General features: G+C 40.3%; 3 protein-coding genes across 4 annotated transcripts; 1 reads left to right on the forward strand and 2 right to left on the reverse strand.

The window, feature by feature from the left end:
• Positions 1-267: 267 nt before the first annotated feature.
• LOC103981253 (zinc finger protein ZAT1-like) lies at positions 268-1,922 on the reverse strand. Its single transcript, XM_009397912.3, has one exon. It carries the CDS (start codon positions 1,740-1,742, stop codon positions 765-767), a length of 978 nt encoding a protein of 325 aa, XP_009396187.2. The 5' UTR covers positions 1,743-1,922; the 3' UTR covers positions 268-764.
• A 1,000-nt stretch (positions 1,923-2,922) lies between these two features.
• Positions 2,923-12,241, forward strand: LOC103981254 (mitogen-activated protein kinase 2). 2 transcript variants are annotated; one of them, XM_009397913.3, is made up of 6 exons: positions 2,923-3,358; positions 6,329-6,458; positions 8,877-9,014; positions 10,568-10,900; positions 11,474-11,657; positions 11,747-12,241. In XM_009397913.3, the coding sequence occupies exons 1-6, from the start codon at positions 3,189-3,191 to the stop codon at positions 11,917-11,919; spliced, it is 1,128 nt and encodes a 375-aa protein (XP_009396188.1). In that variant the 5' UTR covers positions 2,923-3,188; the 3' UTR covers positions 11,920-12,241. The 2 variants fall into 2 exon arrangements, with proteins under 2 accessions (XP_009396188.1, XP_018680913.1); XM_018825368.2 differs by having other exon boundaries at positions 3,008-3,358; positions 6,293-6,458.
• A 244-nt stretch (positions 12,242-12,485) lies between these two features.
• LOC135609899 (homeobox protein BEL1 homolog) lies at positions 12,486-15,828 on the reverse strand. The gene is made up of 4 exons (XM_065103685.1): positions 14,896-15,828; positions 13,999-14,378; positions 13,473-13,533; positions 12,486-13,313 (listed from the first exon to the last, which is right to left on the reverse strand). Exons 1-4 carry the CDS (start codon positions 15,520-15,522, stop codon positions 12,723-12,725), a joined length of 1,659 nt encoding a protein of 552 aa, XP_064959757.1. The 5' UTR covers positions 15,523-15,828; the 3' UTR covers positions 12,486-12,722.
• Positions 15,829-18,453: the final 2,625 nt, after the last annotated feature.

Below are 18,453 nucleotides of genomic sequence, written 5' to 3' on the forward strand. Positions count from 1 at the left end.
AGTAGTTTGGCCTTCAGCTTCCCTAAGTTGACTTTCCTAAGAGCTGCTACTCCTCGGGGTCAGAGTGAGAAGCCGCAACAATGATGAGTTGAGGATTCCCTCCCAAGGAATCATCCCCCATCGAAGAGACTCCTTTGAGCCATTCATTGCAAGGTTGTCCAAAGCAAAGCAAGCTTACAAATGGGGAAGAAGGTGGTATCGTCGTAAAGAATGGTAATAAACTGTGGCTTTCCTTCACAGAGCTAGGTTGAGGAGTTGAACGGTAGGTGTCACTCAACAAGGAGAGTCCTTGATCATTATTTGAAGTACATCCATTAGGGATCAGAAACAACAAAAACAGGGGACCCAGTTGAATGGACACAAGGAGAGCCGACAACAGCTGGAAACTGCGCCTGTGCTTCCAAATCCACTCTCCCATCTTCTTCCTCTTGACTCAGTTACGGAGCACCAGGCTTTCACTCCTTGCTTAATTACAGGAAATTTTTGCTTGATTATAGTCCAGCTAGTTTGCTATCCACTAGTTGCTGAAGAAAGATTTATATAGCTCATGAAACCCAAACTGTAGCACAAAAACAACGAAAGAATGCGATAAAAATCGGAACTTGATGTCAGCTGAATGGAATTGGATCCTCGTTCCCAGTGGCCACCTCAAAAGATGAGATTTTGGGTGGAGTTTGGTGTTGCTTGCATTGGAATTTGCCTCGAATTGCTTCAAGATGGCGTCTTTTTCTGTAATGGAAGGTGATCTAAGCGGCGAGATGAAGTCATTTGCGTGCGGACTCTGTTGCGATAGAGACCACCGAGAGCTCCGCCTCATCGTCTGGAGCTGGGAGGTTGAGATCTATGCCGCTGTTGGTGTCGTTGTTGGCGGCGGAGGTGAAGGGCGAGGGTGGACGAAGAAGTGGGACGGCAGGAGAGGTGGAGGCGGTGGCGGCAGCAGAGGAGGAAAGGTGGGACCTCTTGTGGCCACCGAGAGCCTGGCCGGAGACGAAGACCCGGTAGCAGTAGGGGCACTCCCAGAGCTTTGCGTCATGGTGGGCTGCGGTGGTGCCGGAGGAATCCTCGCCGTGGATCCGCATTCCCGCGGAGGCAGGAACGCAATTCGCCCCCACCCTCTTGTGGCTTGCGCGGTGGCCGCCGAGTGCTTGGTATGATCGGAACACCTTCCGGCACATTCCACACTGGAATCTGCTCTTCGGCCGCCTCGATCTGGATCCGATCCCATCCTCGTCGTCGTCCTCCTCCTCCTCTTCCTCGTATTCCTCTCCTTCGATCTCATCCCAGCCGTTGGTGTGGCGCCCCTCTGCCTTGCACTTGGACCACGCGTCGCGCGAGAGCAGCATGAGGCAGCGGGCGACGTCCTCGTCGGGGGATGCGTCGGAGACGGAGCTGGCCGGCTCATCCGCGGCTGGGGGCTCTGCCGGGAGGCGGCGCCGGCGCTTGGGCCAGCGGCGGATGGACGACTCAGTGTCGCTCCCGCGGTCCTGGAAGGCGGCAGCGGCGGAGGAGAAGAAGCTCTCCCTTCGGTTCTCACGGAGGGCGTACATCGCCGACGGTTTCACCTCCTCCTCCGCCTCAGCGGCGGTCGCGGCCAGGGGAGACGAGGAGGAGGCAGAGGGTGAGGGGGAGGGGAGGGGGCGGGGTGCTCTCGCCGGAACCACGTGGTGGGAGCGCATGTGACCGGCGAGGGCGCGACCATTGGCAAAGCGGCGGAAGCACAGCTTGCATCTGTGCCTCTCCATGGCTTGGCTGCTAAAGATGGGATCTTGGGAGCTTTCAACTGCAGTTCTTTCTACTGTTACATTACATCTCTATTCCTTGGCTTCCTTCAGGAAAAGAGGAGTCGTATGAGACAACAGCAAGTAAAAGACGAGTTGGTGACAAGAAGCCTTCCTCTCCCTCCCCCCAACACAGCCGAGAAGAGAGAGATGGACTTCATCCGTTTTATCATCGTTTTCTATATAAACTAAATTTACATGTATAATTAATTTTTATTTTCGTGAAATTATTATTACTAAAATACTATTAATATTTAAGTCAAGAAAAAGGTATTCATGACAATTAAAATTTCAACTGATAGTCAAACAATAATCAGCTGACAAGTATTATATATATATATATTATATAATACTTGTCAGCTGATTATTGTTTGACTATCAGCTGAAACATATATATATATATATATATATATATATATATATATATATATATTGTGGATCTTTGAAAATGTTTACATAAGTAAATTGTAATTATTCTATACTACAACTCAAAAAATTATGTCTTCATGTCTTCTCAAGATACTTGTAAGTATATACACCTATAAAACCTTGTAATTAAGTCCTTTTTTTGGAGCATATGACATTATTATTGTACTTTAGAAAACGAAAAATAATATAATTATTTATTATTATACTATAAGAAATACATGTATTGATGGTGTAGTTAGAAGAGATAAGATAATTAATTATAATGATTATAAAAAATATAAGATGAGACCTAAAAAATTTCTAGAAATTATACAATAAATAATATCATTAGTTAAATTAAAAATATTTAGATCTTTATTTTTAATTTCTATTAAAATGTTTTTTGTCTTCTTTTTTATTGTACAAATAATCTTAATGTCTTTATCACATGTACATATTCTTTTTCATTTTGTTCTTTGTTGAGGCTAAAGTTAATTTTTAAGAATAAAAATAACTTTTATATTTGTTTAAAATTACAAAAGAATTTATATATATTTAAAATAATTAATAATATTGTCTTATATGAAATATCTATGTCTTTGCGGTTAATCAGTTGAAACAGAATGGTTTGTTGGCGTTATTGTTGGTGGTTGTTGTATAAAACAAGAAACACACAACATGAAAACAAAAACAGGGGAGGATGGAAGCTGCCAAGTAATTTCATATGCTGCTGGTCTCAGCTTTGGCTACAGTCCGGTCAACATCTTACTCGCCGAGGAAGAGGCGACGATGGCGACGGGAAGCGACCAATAAGAAAGAAGATGCAGCCGTCGAAGCAGAGCAGACGCAGCTCAACTCCCATCTCACGGGCTTTTCCCTTTACCCTCTTCTCCTCCACGAGACCCTATATCATCTCTTCCCACCATTTCTCTGATATCTGATCGCTGCGGAAGAGGAGGAGGAGGACGAGGGCGCGGAGGATCCCAGGGAGAGGTCCTCGGCATGGATTCCGCGCCCGCTGCCGCCCCCCATGGGGAGGGGCCGATCAAGGGCTTCCCGACGCATGGCGGCCGGTACGTGCAGTACAACGTGTACGGCAACCTCTTCGAGGTCACCGCCAAGTACGTCCCCCCGCTCCGCCCCATCGGCCGCGGCGCCTACGGCATCGTCTGGTGAGTCGTAATGCTCCCATCTTTATGGGTTTGGAGGAGTTCCCTTCTTGCGATGGAGATATCGGTTTCCGATTAGGTTCTCTGTTTCTTCTCATTGTTCCTCTTTTTAATTTGTGTTCGAGTTATAAGAATTAAAAGGAACATGAATAGGTAACTTTGACTGTAGTATCGAGTTCAATTGACGTGGCGTCATAATGAGACAGATCCTAAGGGACTCACGAGGCAGCACTAATTGCAGCAAAGATAGTCACTACGCCCATTGTTCGTGGGCGATCTTGAATTTTTGTTCCTCGAAAAGAAAGGATTTGGGAAGTAAGAAAAAGTTGACTTTGAGATGATTGGCAACGAGGCAGTTGCTGGAAATGCTCTTCTTTCCATGATGTGCTTGAGAAATTCATACCATATCACAGTACTATCGGACAACTAAAGATTTTGCATAACTTGTTCATTTGTGCGTAAGCTTTCATTCGAAATGAACATCGAGTGATTGTGATCGGAATTTACCATGGTGATGCATAACCTTTGACAGTGACAACGATGCACCTAGGTCAAAAATTAACCATAGCGTGGCTCAAGTTTTGTTGTTATAATCATGCCTGTGGCTAAACACAATGTAGGTTCAACAAGGCACATGTTTTATAACTTGCCTTACTCAAGACAAAACAAGTTATTTGTTGTGCTAGAGGCATGCACCGTCCACTTGATGAAAGGCTTAGGCACTATGAAGATGCACCAATTTAGTTCCCAAAATCACTTTTCTAATCACTAGATAATTCAGTGAGGTTTGTTCCCCTTTTTTATTTCTTTGGTACACTGTTGCTGCTAAGCTTTGTTATGCTTTTTTCTTCTGTTTCTCTACTCTATCATGTTCACATTCCACTTTTTGCATCTTTTTCTGTGATTATTGCTGTTGCATTACATTTTGTCAATGATTCCAAGCTCCAGGTGGATTCCATACAAGACCAAGGCCTGGAGAGAGCAAAAGTGGACATATTTTGATTCAATTTCAACAGCTTAAAATCAGAAGTAGATGTATTAAACAAGGGCAAATTTTGTTCTTTCACACAGGACGATGCTTCCATGCTTCTTACAATTTATTTTTTATCCTTTGCATCCCTTGTTTCCCCCTGAAATTCTGATGAAATTTGAGATAACATTTCTTTCTAGCTTCTTTTCTAAAACTTCCAGAATATAGATGATGATGCTGTAACCAAGGATTGAAATTTCATATCGTATCTATATATAAGTTAAAAAAAAGGGGTGACTGCCTCGTCGCCCTTTTTGGCGCATAGGGAGAAGAAACCTCTGTTTCCTTCTCGCCCTTTTTGACATTGCCTCTTTCTGCCCGCGCGGGGAGAAGGTGGGGAGAAGAAACCGTTTCCTTCTCGCCACGCAATAAAGGGCGATGAGGCGACGTTGCCGCCTCGTCACCTTATTTCTTCTGCCTGTGTGGGGAGAAGAAACCCCGCCTCGACGATGCTCGGTTTTTTCTCCCCACGACGTCATCGAGGATCCTTCTCCCTGCGCAGATGAGGAGAAGTTGCCGACGATGCCGACGCCTCGTCGCCTCAGACGAGGAGGGAGAGCGACGTCGGATCTCTAGGTTCTCCTCTTTTTCTCCCTCTTCTTTCTTCTCCCTTAGCTAATACCTCCCGGTAGCGGGCGGTGACGATCGATTTAGGGTGGTAACAGGGCGGAAACAACCACAATTGACGGTATCGCCCGGTACAGGCAGTATTATTTTAAATTAAAATCCTTGGCTGTAACCTTATATTTTTATAGCTTGTACTTACACATACATTAGATACATGTATGGATAGATCACTGAATTCATCCTCCAAACCCCTGGATGGGTTTGGAGGACTTGGGCTGATCTTACGTGGACTGTGGCATTTCATGATAAGATCTCCATCCTTTCCATAAGTAATTAGCATCTGTTACTGCTTGGTTTCTATACTATGATGCATGAAAAATATTTTTCACACTTTTGCTCAATTTTGTTGATTTTTTATTTTTAATATGACTCAAATAAATCACCACTCTTAACTCAAAGCTACCAAATTGCGAAAACATTCCACTTTAACATCTTTTTAATCAAACTTGAAACATCAAATCATGTTTATTATGGCCTTTTGTTCTTACTGAACTTATTTTCTGTTTCTTTTGTTCTTATCGATTTACTAGTGTTGCATTTTCATGTAGCTATATGTATTGCTTATCCTCTTTGACTTCTTCTATTTTGCTGTTAATGCTGTGAACCCACCCCTTTCCTGTTATTTTATTAATTTGAGTCTTTGAGACTAATTATGAAATACCTCTGTGCAAATTAAGTCTCACCCTACTGAATCTCATGCCTATACTTACACTTCATGCCTAGGTTCTAAGATATCTTATTGCCTCTGCTTGATTCTTAGCATTTATCAGCTTGGAGTGTATAACCATAGTACCATGATACAAGGGCCACCAAAATGAAAAAAAGGGTGATGCTGTTAATCCTTGCATCTATACTCTAATAATTTTACACACATATGGCTGAAATACTATTCTCTTGGTATGTATAGATTAACCGATCAGTCTTTGTAATTGTTGAAAGAGTAAGAAGATTACACATGGACACATCTTTTGTACAGTCTTCGGCGAAGCTAGAGGAGCTCGATGGAATAAAAATCATCATATCATTCAGATCAATGAATCCATTTTTTAGGCCGTTTTCCCCCTTTATAAGGTGCTTCCTATGAAAAAAAATAACTTTGGTTCCAACGTTATTTATTTTATTTGCAATTTGTTCATTATTTTCTTCTACATTGCTATGCTTTACATAACTACCTCCTAAATTTTGAGAGTCAGGATTACAATCTGTAGTAATTTGATTTGTTTCGTCCTTTGCTAAAGCTGAGTTAGTTTAATTCTTCAAATCCATCTTTGGTTTAGCAGGAATAAAAAGGAATTATTTCTCGATCTTTTTTCTAGTGCTGCAGTGAATTCTCAGACACGTGAAGAGGTTGCAATAAAGAAGATTGGCAATGCATTTGATAACAGAATTGATGCCAAAAGAACCTTACGGGAAATAAAACTTCTTCGCCACATGGATCATGAGAATGTAAGTTGAGCATGAAGTGGACATGGCTTTGTCATTATTTGTCTCTCAAGTTGTTTCTAGTTATAAGATCATTCAAGTGATTTGCATTTCTGTTCCTGGTGCATTTTTCCTTGAATTATTCACTCCTGGTAGAACAGGTTTTCTGATCATTTGACATAGAATAAACCTGTCCTTCATAATCACTGTCCGCCATTGAAATGGCTTGGTTCTCCACTTCAGAGATAACCATTACAAACAGCCCAAGATTTGTGAATAACCAGTTATTCTGAAACATATTCAGATTCATAATGAATTTTCACTCTGCTAGTTGATGCACTGCTTAGGGTGATTTTGCTTAAATGTAGTGCCCTTTCATTTGTTTCTCTGATTTTCGCCATTTTGTGAGTAATAATTTTTATGGTTTTTGGGCATTGCAACATATTTCATCGTGAGGAGATGTAAACCTTGTGCTGCTGAATTGGTTGATTATCTTTTAGGTGTTGTTGATCTATATTCTTTTCGGCCTTCAGGTGGGCCTGTCTTGGGTCCATGTTAGATCACTCTGTTATCAGAATGGTTTAAATTCTTGGTCACCGTTACTAGTTGTGCATGCATTATTGGTATACCAGGCAGTACACTGACCTGTACTGCCTGGTGTCACTGAAAAAAATAAGAAAGTAATAAATAATGATCGATAAGCTATATGGTCTGTGTTTATGCCTTTTAATGTGGAAAGGTTTACTGCTTGGTGATCCATATTTCCTCTAGTGCTTTTCACTTGGTTCCTTTTCGTTTACTGATGTTGGTAGTGGCTCTTGGTACCTGTGTTCTCTACTTTTATTTATGTAAGAGAAGTTAACATGTAAATCTTGTTGTGTACATTATTTTAAAGTGATTGCAGAAAGATTTTAGTGTTGCCTTCTAACTCAATAGCATATCATTATCTGATTTCCTAATGAAAGTGATTACTTAAAGGCAGGGAAGTCAACAGATGCTAGGGCGCTCGGGAGAGGCGAGGCCCGAGCACCTGGTAAAACATCTGGGCAGGCGCCTTCAATTGGGCATGGCGCAAGTGCATGCCTGATTCCAGGCGTATGCTTGAGCCCAGACGTCAAGCAGTTGGTGTGCTCAGGTGCACGCCTGAACGAAATCCAATTGACTTGAGCCTGATCCAAACCAAATTGGGTGTGGTTCGTTGATTCTAGTTTGATTGAACCAGATCAATATGAGCCCAATTCCCCCCACATGCATGAAACCTTAATTCTTACCCTAGAAAAACTAATTAGTGGTGGCATCTTCCTCTCCAGTGATGTCTTCTTTTCCAACGGTGGGCGACATTGTCTTCTTCTCACAAGAGGCTTCCATATGCTGAGTGGATCTCCAACAAGCTCTTCTTCTCGCGATAACTATCTCTCTCCTTCCCCTCCTACTATTGTCTCCTCTTCTACACCTCCTTTCCCTTGATTGCTCCATCAAGTGTGTTAATACTTCTCCTTAGTTATATTTTTTAAATTTTTTTAAATATGAGAGCACCTCGCTCGGGCGAGTGTCTTGCGCCTCAGTCATTTTGGCACTTTGGCGCCTTCTAGTGTCTAGCACCTTTGATTATATTGCACTAAAGCAAATCGATTGATGCATTTCTAAGGAACCGGAGAGGTCAACTATGCTCTAAAATGATAGGCATCAAGCAGGCTAACTTTTGGTGGGCCTGGTTCTTTGTTTATTTCGGTTGATCATGGCTATGGTAGGCATATGCACGCCGTTGTTCCCAGCTATATGGCTGTTTTGAATTCACTATCCTTTGAAAAGTACTGGGTAGGAATGACACTGTTTTCTTTCATGATGATTTATGTCTCAATTTAATAATTAATATATAATTTATATATTTTTTTTAATGGAAGTAGAACGGGTATTTTATTTGCTTGATTTTACCCAAAATTTTCCTCTTTTAAGTAATTATTTGATATGTAGATGTGGTATTTGTGCTCATATATGACCCTATTTTGATGTGAAACCTTTGACAATGATGATTAATGCAACTAAAGTCATACATACTGTGAGCATTGGGTGCAAGGCGGGCATAGCGAGTTGAAACTTTTGTTGTTACAATTTGCACCTGGACACAAGGTAGGCACATGAAGGCATAAGGTTTTGTAACTTCCCCAACTCGACAGTGCAGGTCCAACGTTGTCATGCTTAAGGCATGGATCATGTACTTTGTGAAAGGCTTGGGCACTATAAAAATGCATCTTTCATGGTCTCCAATATTCATTTTTTAAAATGTTGCAGTTAAGTTATTTCAAGTATTCTATTTTACCCAAGAGATTCTTCATCCTTTTGAGCATATGTACTTGTATGTATTTCAATTGTTGAAAATTTTTAATATTCATCACTGCCTTTATATTACTTGCCGATTGTGACAAGTGTTCCATGTTGCAGGTTATTGCAATTAAGGATATCATACGCCCTCCAAGAAGAGAAAACTTCAATGACGTCTACATTGTTTACGAGTTAATGGATACCGATCTTCATCAGATAATACGCTCCAACCAACCATTGACAGATGACCATTGCCAGGTTTGGTGTTTAACAGTAGCCCTCTGGAGAAAACCTAGTTAAGAGAGGAAACCAGTTTATGATATCTATATCATTCTAGCTGATCCATTTTTTCTCATGATGAATTTTGTAGATTAAATATGGATCTTAGGATTGACATATATGCTTGAAGATATATTTTTGAGGGGATCTTAATATGGATACTTGAAATATTTTTTTATGCTTCCTCACTTGTACACTTGGATCATTGTTGTACCTATTTTCAGTTCTTTGTGTCCACCATCTCAAATTCTGATTGTGTTGAATTTTTTGTTTGATAACTTACTTATTGAGTGATTTACAACTTGAACATGCAGTGATGTCGGTGTCAAGTATGTGGAACTTCTACAACAACTGAGCTTTGTGTAGGACAATATCCCTTGAGTAATCAAATCCCACGTGTTTTTTCATACCTTTGAGCTTTGTTTAAAGCAATATCCCTGGTTAAACTAATAGCGTCACCTAAAACACAGTTCTTTTATCTTCCCCTCTCCTCGCACCATTGTCCTAACTGACCAAGACATCCATAGGTCCCTGTTTTTCTTCCTTCTTATTTTTTTGCCCTAATCCATATATAACCTTTTGAGAAGCTTTGAAATCTACTAATGTCTGTGCCCTCCTAAACCCAATGGCATCTTGCTCCTAGTTATATTTTTCTCTAGAGAAGGTTTGTTTTTCTTCTTACCTTTAATCTTGCTTCTATCAAACTGTTTGATAAGGCCAACCAAAAGAAAAGGTTTTTGGACCCGTAATAACACATGCGACGGTTGTTCTTGAATGATCTGAAGACTATTTGTGAAAAATAATAATCATAATGGCAAATAATTAATATTGAATGCAACTAAATAAATTCTGCATAATTTACCATAAGACAAGCACATAATTGATGTTGCATAATTTAACATTGTGAGGTTAGTATTCAGTGCCATACACATTTCAACAAAAAGTAGTTTTTTCATAAAATCTTGATGACAAAGCATGTGCCATTTACCGAATAGAGATGATTCATGATAATATCTGGACTATATCTACATTTTTTTTTGTCTAATTATTCTAATGTTGCTTCTTTTATTTGTTTTGCCCCTTCAGTTATGCAAGTGTTTTGTTTGACCCCCATTTCATTTAGAAGTTTCTGAGCCTTGTACTTTGGTAAGATTGGACTTTTTGATCTTGTCCTGCATTCTGAAAAACATTTTACTGCAGATTAGGATATTTCTTTTTTGCTATAGTCCCTGTATTCTAAATTTGATTATACATGATGAATGCTTCTTTCCTATTTACATCCGTAGCAGACCTTGTTGCACAATTGGAATCCAAAAGTTGGGCATTGTTTTCTCAAACAATGATTGCTATGCTATATACATAAATTGCCAATATATCCTTTAGTTTACTGTCTTCTGTTTAGTTTTTGCTTTTGTAAGTGGCTTTTGAAAAAATTTATCAGACACCTTTGTTTCCTTAAATGTTTTGCTGCATGGTATTTTGGCATATCAACTTGCAATTATAGCTTTCACGACACTAGTTAATCTTTGCAGTTCTTTCTTTATCAATTACTTCGAGGGCTGAAATATGTGCACTCGGCAAATGTCCTGCACCGTGATCTCAAGCCTAGCAATTTGCTCCTGAATGCAAATTGCGACCTTAAAATTGGAGATTTTGGATTGGCAAGAACAACATCTGAGACAGATTTCATGACTGAATATGTTGTCACTCGTTGGTACCGAGCACCTGAACTACTCCTTAACTGTTCAGAGTACACTGCTTCTATTGACATCTGGTCGGTGGGGTGCATACTCGGTGAAATTGTGACCAGAGAACCATTATTTCCTGGAAAAGATTATGTCCATCAGTTGAGGCTGATAACCGAGGTACAACTTTTAGATGCATTGCATTCCCCAGTTCATAACATATATATATATATATATATATATATCTTATTGCAATGAATGGTTTACATAGCATTGAAAATCTTGGTTTTTGTTGGTGATGTATTTTGCTATCTATGATATTTTAGCCATTTCTAGAGATCTTATTATTCAACTTTGCAGCAACAGTAGTCAATCTCAAGGGGAAGGGTAACTTGGCTCTGGATATGTGTTTTGTTCCTTAAAATGATAATTGACTGCTGAATATCTAATTTGTGTTCCTCAATGATAACTAATTAGTTCCCTACTGCTTGTCTTGTTTCTTGGCAGTCCTGTCTGTAATATGTTGTGCTACAGTACCTCTGTTGTTTGCACATTTGTGTACTTCAGAATTCAGATAATGTAGGCAAGTTTCCATGCCATGCCAGATCCCGAGTTCTCTTCATGAAAACATGCTAAACCTACTGAAATTGTCTTTACTCAAAACTTTGTTTCTCGGATAGCATTTTGCTTAACTAATAGATAAGTTCTTATGCATAATGATCTGACATCTCAATGAATTTTCATCATGGTAAGCTAATAGGGTCACCGGATGACTCAAGCCTTGGATTTCTCCGAAGTGACAATGCCCGTAGATATGTGAGGCAACTTCCTCAATACCCGAAGCAAGAGTTTTGTGCTAGGTTTCCCACCATGTCCATTGGAGCCATTGATTTACTAGAAAAAATGCTTGTATTTGATCCGAGCAAGAGAATAACAGGTTTATGCCAATTTCTTATGGTTACGTTCCAAAAATGCTTCAAGCAGTTCTGTTGCAAGCATACTGATATATGTACTTTATTTTGGCAGTTAATGAAGCTCTACAACATCCATACTTGGCATCTCTCCATGACATCAATGATGAACCATTTAGCCCAGCCCCATTCAGCTTTGATTTTGAACATCCATCATATACCGAAGAGGACATCAAAGAACTTATTTGGAGAGAATCATTGAAGTTCAACCCAGATCCCGTGTGCTAGGGTGTTCTTGTATGAGCTCTACTTGCTGTTGGCATTTGTAACTGGTATGACCACTTCTGAATTGAAGCTTGCTAAGGTCAGCGAAGGCTAAACATCTGACTCTTTCACGGAGTCGTGACTTCTTGAAGTTGAGGCAAGGCTTGAGGAAATAAATTAAATGGGATGTTCTGAATCCAAAAGAATGCTTTAAATGTCTCTTAGGAAATCTTCTACTTGTGTAGCTTGTGCTGTTTCCATGGGGGAGTCCGTTGTATGTCGTGCTTCTTTCTTTGTCAACTGCTTTCTCGAAGAGTAATCTATTCGAAACTACTTGTGTCTGGAAGTATTAGTAGGAAACTAGAAATCTAGTTTGTCTTCTCTCTTCATCTGCCTTATTATTCTTCTTTTCTTTTTATAGTTCATGTGGCTATTCTTTTTCTGTTAGAAACAGAAGTTGAAAAACAAGAGTAAATCCGAGGGTAAATCTATCACCATCCTGTCCAATGGAAAAATAATATATATTAACTTGATGAGTCTAAATCAGTTACGAAATCATCGTGTCCAGATTTAATCATCTACAAAAAAAAGACAAAGAAATTAAATACGTTTATATCATGATGGATATGAAGTATAATGCCCACTCAAATTTCCGATGTCTCCTTGTATGTTCTCTTCAATGGCCTACATGTGCAAACCAACGACTGCATCGAACTATTAGACCCTGTCATAGGACACAAGATATACAGAAACTTCAGCCATGGTTTCACCATCAATACGGGATGCAAAGCTGTAAGGAGGGAACTGAACTGATGCAACTTTTCTTCTTAGTCATGCAGCATTTGGATCCCCATCAAGTTCCTGTAAGGAAGGGGTTGATCCTCCTCCCCATCTACCATGGAGAACCCGACGTATTGGCCATGGCCAGCGTGCTGTCTTGCAAACAGAAGGGGCTGTTGAGAGGCTGCAGAGAACGTTGAGCTCATGCCTCCTTTGCTCTGCTGCTGAAGACCCAAAGTCAGTGACACACTGCTCCTCAAGTTATCACTGGCGTAGCTGCCAGAGGAGAAGTCGAAGTCGACGACGCTAAAGTTCTCGGCTCCGGTGATCTGCTGGTGGTGTTGGTGCTGCTGCTGAGATTGTCGCAGTAATGTCTTGCTGCTGAAAGAGTGGTTTTGGTCATCGTGATGGCTGCTGTTGATGAGGGATGAAAGCGATTCGGAGTCGTCAAGGAGCTGCACCGGCAGTGGCTTCCGTTCAAGGGTAGAGTTAGGTTTAGGGTTTTGATTGTTGCTGTGTTGATGGCCAGTGGTTGGACTGTTGGAGTGGCCGTCCAATTCCATCGTTTCCTCCGCGTACATATCTTCCACCATTGGCTTCCATATCCTCACTCTTGCGTTTATGAACCAGTTGGAGACCTACGTCCAAACCCCATGCATGCCACCATCATTATATCCTTGAGACTATATGTACTAGGATGACATGATGTTTATGCATTCAGATTTAAAAGAATGCTTGGAAACTAAGAATGACAAAATGAATCTTCCATTAAGAAAAAGGAGTTGATGTGGACAAACCTGGCTTCTAGTCAATCCAGTTTGCCGTGCTAATATGATCTTATCAACATCACTGGGATACCTGATGACAATGTAGTCAATCAGACATAAATATACATAATATCATATTTGTTTACAGTTCTAATTGCTAACAAGGCCTTAATTTCTCTTAATTAAGAGAAAGGAATACCTTAATGTTGTATGAGATACAACATCTTGATCATGTAGCATTGACATAAATTAAGGTGCAAATTAGAAGTGCTACACTTGTTGGATCTGGTAAAATCTTACCATGGCAAAACCATTACTGCAAATTGATCTCTTTCCGTCAGGCTATACATATGATCATAGTTTGCAAGCTATATACTTGAATTATCATTTCATATCAGAAAAAAAGTTGGATAAGTGCTGTTTCCTGGGAAATGAATGACAGATAAATAAGGAGACAAGATGATACCTTCGGTACCCAATCCCTCCATCAGCCATGGAAACCAACACAGCATAAGCAGAGAGTGTGAGAGAGAAAGAAAGAGTTTAGGAAATTTACGGGTGGAGGAAGTGCTCAAAGAGCCAAGCTCGAAGAATCGAGACAGAGTGCTCGGGGAGTCCTCTCTGGGGTCGCCATGGTAGCTGCTGCGCCATCCCCTGCTGAAGCGCCTTCTGTTGTCTCATGCACTGGTCGAGCAGCTTCAGCCTCGGTGTTTCACCTCTTGTCATCGCCGGTGCACTCGGGTCCTTCTCTCCCATCGCCCTCCTCACGGCGTTGATCTGGCCAGCAATCCCATCCTTGAGGCGCTTGAAGTGTTTCGACATGGCCGTCGATGCCAATGTTAGGTAGACGGTAGCTGAACCTTCCCCAGCTATCGACTCGAACGACGAGACCACACCTTCCATCTGCTCGCCATACTTTCTATACCTTCTCCCCACCTGTGCGAGTATACCACAACTTAAAGAGAACGTAATGAGGACAGCATTTCTAGAATCCTTTCTGCGGCTACTCTTTTTCTTTGAGCATGTCTTATTTAGAGAGTTAATTAAATATTAACATTAATTGTAGAAGCTATAAATCCTTGTCCAAAGAAAACTCGATAAGATCAATAGATCAGTAGCCCTACCATGAAAATTTCAGTACTAGAAAACTATTCTAACACTATTCTATTTGGTTTCTTTTTTGTTTGTTTGTGATGAAACTAGGGTTATAGAGATCGTGAGAGGTGAGATCCATTGGATGTAGAGGATGGAAGGATGGTGGTGGTGGTTGGCTACTCTAAGTAGAGGAATTGATGTTTCCAAAAGTGCAATATTTGTGCAGTCCCACACATTAGAATCTAAAAGATTTCATGTTGTCTTTACAACACTTGATGGATACTAAAATCATACTAACTCATATAGGGATTTGTGTTAGAAGTAAAAGGCAGAGAGAGTGGATGAAGGAAGTGATCACCTCTTCTAGCATGGAGAGAAGCTTGATCTTTAAGTTATGGAGCTCCAAATGATTCATGGCGCACAGGGACTGTTGCCATGAAGAAGAAGAGGAGGAGGAGGAAGGTTCACGTTTCTTCTTGTGGCTTGCTTTCTCGGATCTCTCCTGTGAGTTCCATTCCCCTCCTAGGCTGCACAGCTCACCCAGTAGCTCCTGTGCTGGTTTCACGTACTTGGAGTTGTGTGAGTAAAAGGGTGGTGGTGGTGGTGCAGCCAAGCCTTCCCTTTCTTGCATCAGCTGCTGCTGTTCTGCCGCTCTCAGCTGCAAACTGTCTCCGGACACGCTGTGTTGCAAGGACTCAAGCACTCCGAACGCATCGGAGGGCTTCACGTTGAACAGCGGCAAGCAAAGCTTCCCGTCGGCCACCGGCCATGCGCTCGCTGCTGTTGCCATCTCGGCAGCTGGCACCAGAAACCTCCTACTTGATGGTTCGGGGAGATCTCGGTGGACGAAGTCGCCGGTGAAGTGAGAGGTCTGTTGCCTGGATGAAATCTCCAACATCCCTAAGAGATCATGGTTGTGCTCCAAGCTCTGCGTCAAGGGGTTGATCCCCAGCAAGAACTGGCTGTACTGGGATTCATGAGCCATAACGAAGAAACTCTCCGACCGATGTCACAAGTAGATCTTTTAGCAACCTTCGCAAGGCATTTGGATAGCTCTACTTCTCATAACAACTCACCTATTGCTTAGGCCTCAATATCTGAATGACTTATGATCACTCTCTCTCACTCTTTCTCTCCCTTCTGAACGCTACAACACCAGACTAGCTCTCTCTCTCTCTCTCTTGATCTCTCTCTCGTCCACTCAGAGTCTTCTTTTCTGGATGGTAGTATTGGTGATCAGAAGACTAGAGAAAGAGAAGGGGCTTCAAATTATTTGTGCCACTCGTGTATGGGATCAGCAGTAGCAATCTAGAGAGAGAGAGAGAAAAAGATGTGGTCCTTGGACACAAATAATGCTGATTAAAACGTGAATTAAAGGAGACAAGGCATATTGGGACCGCAACCTTGTCACCATGCAAGCTTTCCTCACACTTGCTTCCACTTAGACTGCTTTAATCTCAAGTCTTTCCCTACACTTTGGTCAATAATTTAACGCAGTGGTTTCCCCATCTGTGTGTCTCTCATGTTGGATGTATTCCACACTGCTTGGAAACTCTTCTCTCTCTGTTTTCAAGAGGACCCACTGTTGGCTATTTACCAGTCAATGAATGCTGATGTTATTTATATATAGGACTAAATGATCTGAGCTTTTTAATCAGGTGATATTGTTCTTCGTATGTGATGATTCTCCTTCCTAGCAAATAATATCACAAGATGGACTCTCTCTCTCTCTTTTCTATATATATAGGGTTTAAAAAGAATTATTATTTGTCATATTGATTATATATTTTGAAGGTATAGCTTAAAAAATGATCATTCCACCTACCTTTTTTGTCAAAATAAAAAATAAAAGATAGTATATATCTAATAATTTCTCAACTTTGAATCAGTCAAGCAATTAAAAGGAAAGGGGAAAAAAAAGGGGACCTTTGCACCACACAGTTTTCTCCCCTCCCTTCACCTTGTCATCATGATCCCTTTGTTCGCCTGAGATCACCTTCCTTGTCTCTTGCAGACCGATCTCATTGCTTCGACTTTGTCAAAGAGTTACAGCTGCCTTATGTTTCAAAGTCTGCCATGTGTTCTTCGTTGGAAATCTGGGACTTAATAGCTGTGTAATATGCACCACGAATCCTTGGTTGCATGTTCTTCTGCGTTGATTATTCGACGGGCTGTGTTCAAGAAACTGCAAACTATAAACCTTTAGATCTGTCGTCATTTCACTAAAAGACCTAAGACATCAGTTGATGTGAGGTTGCACTGATGACAGTGTGGATCCACTGTCACGAGCTAATGACAGGATCAACACCATGATACTGCCGCAACACCATGCCAACGTATTCATGAGAGGTTTCTGCTACTAATTGCTCTCGCCAAAATCAAACCTTTGAGCTTAGATACCGTGGCTACTGCGCACTCGTACTGCAAGAGAGTGTGAGGATTGAGCTAGAAGACCGGAGTTATTTGGTTGAGCACCGCAGGAGATGCATGGCCATGTCCCATTCTTATATGTCCTCTATCAACAACAACACCTTGGTGATGATCGAGAAGCTATAAAAGTTCAGAGAAACTTAATGTGGGTGTTGATTCCTCGAATGATTATTTCTTTGATCGCAGTTATCTAAGATAAAACCGAACTCCCTTACCATAGATCGAGGACTGGAAACCTCATTCGATAAATTTCTATACATAAAACATTGATCCAATCAATTATTGGGGAGGAACTTGAAAAGTGATGAAGTGTAGACAAGTGTGGCTTTCGAAATCCAACCTCAGGGTTCGAGGTCGAAGAAAACCTACCATCAACGTTGTCGAACGCCTCCTCAACTAATTAGGTGAAGCTTCTACCTCAGCTTTTCAAGTCAAGTCACAACCTGTCCTATGTCGAAGTTGATGTAATTTCTTGTAACATAGTATTGCACTTTTAAGGCATCACTTCTATGTTTCCTTTTGGATTTCAGCACATGAACTAAAGGTTTTAGATTTACACATTGATTTTAAGGTCAATCTTTTATGTTATATATGGACATCAGATCTTATAACATCAATCATGAGATTGTACAAGGATATCTTACACCACTAGTGATGTTTCTCTTCCTCAACCCTCGTTAAGAAATAACATCTTTTCTAACCTATCTAAAATCATCACATTATTATTTTTCTCTGTCCTACTTCGATGTGAATGGACTTAAAATGTTTATGAATATTTTTATATGTTTATTATACATATATATATATATATATATATGATATAATAGATAAAACTATTTGAATATATATATGTATATATATATATATATATATATATATATATATATATATATATATATATATATATATATATATATATATATATATATATATATATATACACTTAGGGGATTCATAATTTTGTGTATCAATAGTATACTAATAAAAAATTAGACTGTCATTGTATCTTTGGTAACACTATATATAAGCTTTGAAAAATTTATAAAGAAAATATTTTTACCATTCGATTTATCTTAGTTCATGTACTGATAGGTTGTCGGTCCGATAAATACCGAATGGAAATAAGCATATTACAAACCTTGCATGTACTTTTTTTTTTCCTTGTACTTCACCTCCAAATTTTTCAATGTGATGAGAGTACCTTTTTTTTATATATATGTGGCCTCTCTTAAAGAAAAGTGTAATTGACAAGTCTACTCTTATTGTTATGTCATTTTAAAGGAGAGATGAGCAAGGACTTGACCCATAACTACAATTGCATCCGTTTCCTATCAACTAACAAAGGACGACGTTGATTGCATACCTTACACTAATTCTAGAATCGACCCCCAAAAGATCTCCACGCGAGCCATTAAACACCACATGATCGTAATAGAAAGTAGAGTGGTAATTAAGCCACGTATCAATCTAATTTTTCGGTACTGTG

This window comes from Musa acuminata, chromosome BXJ2-4 (assembly GCF_036884655.1).
Source record: "Musa acuminata AAA Group cultivar baxijiao chromosome BXJ2-4, Cavendish_Baxijiao_AAA, whole genome shotgun sequence".
Taxonomy (NCBI): Eukaryota; Viridiplantae; Streptophyta; class Magnoliopsida; order Zingiberales; family Musaceae; genus Musa; species Musa acuminata.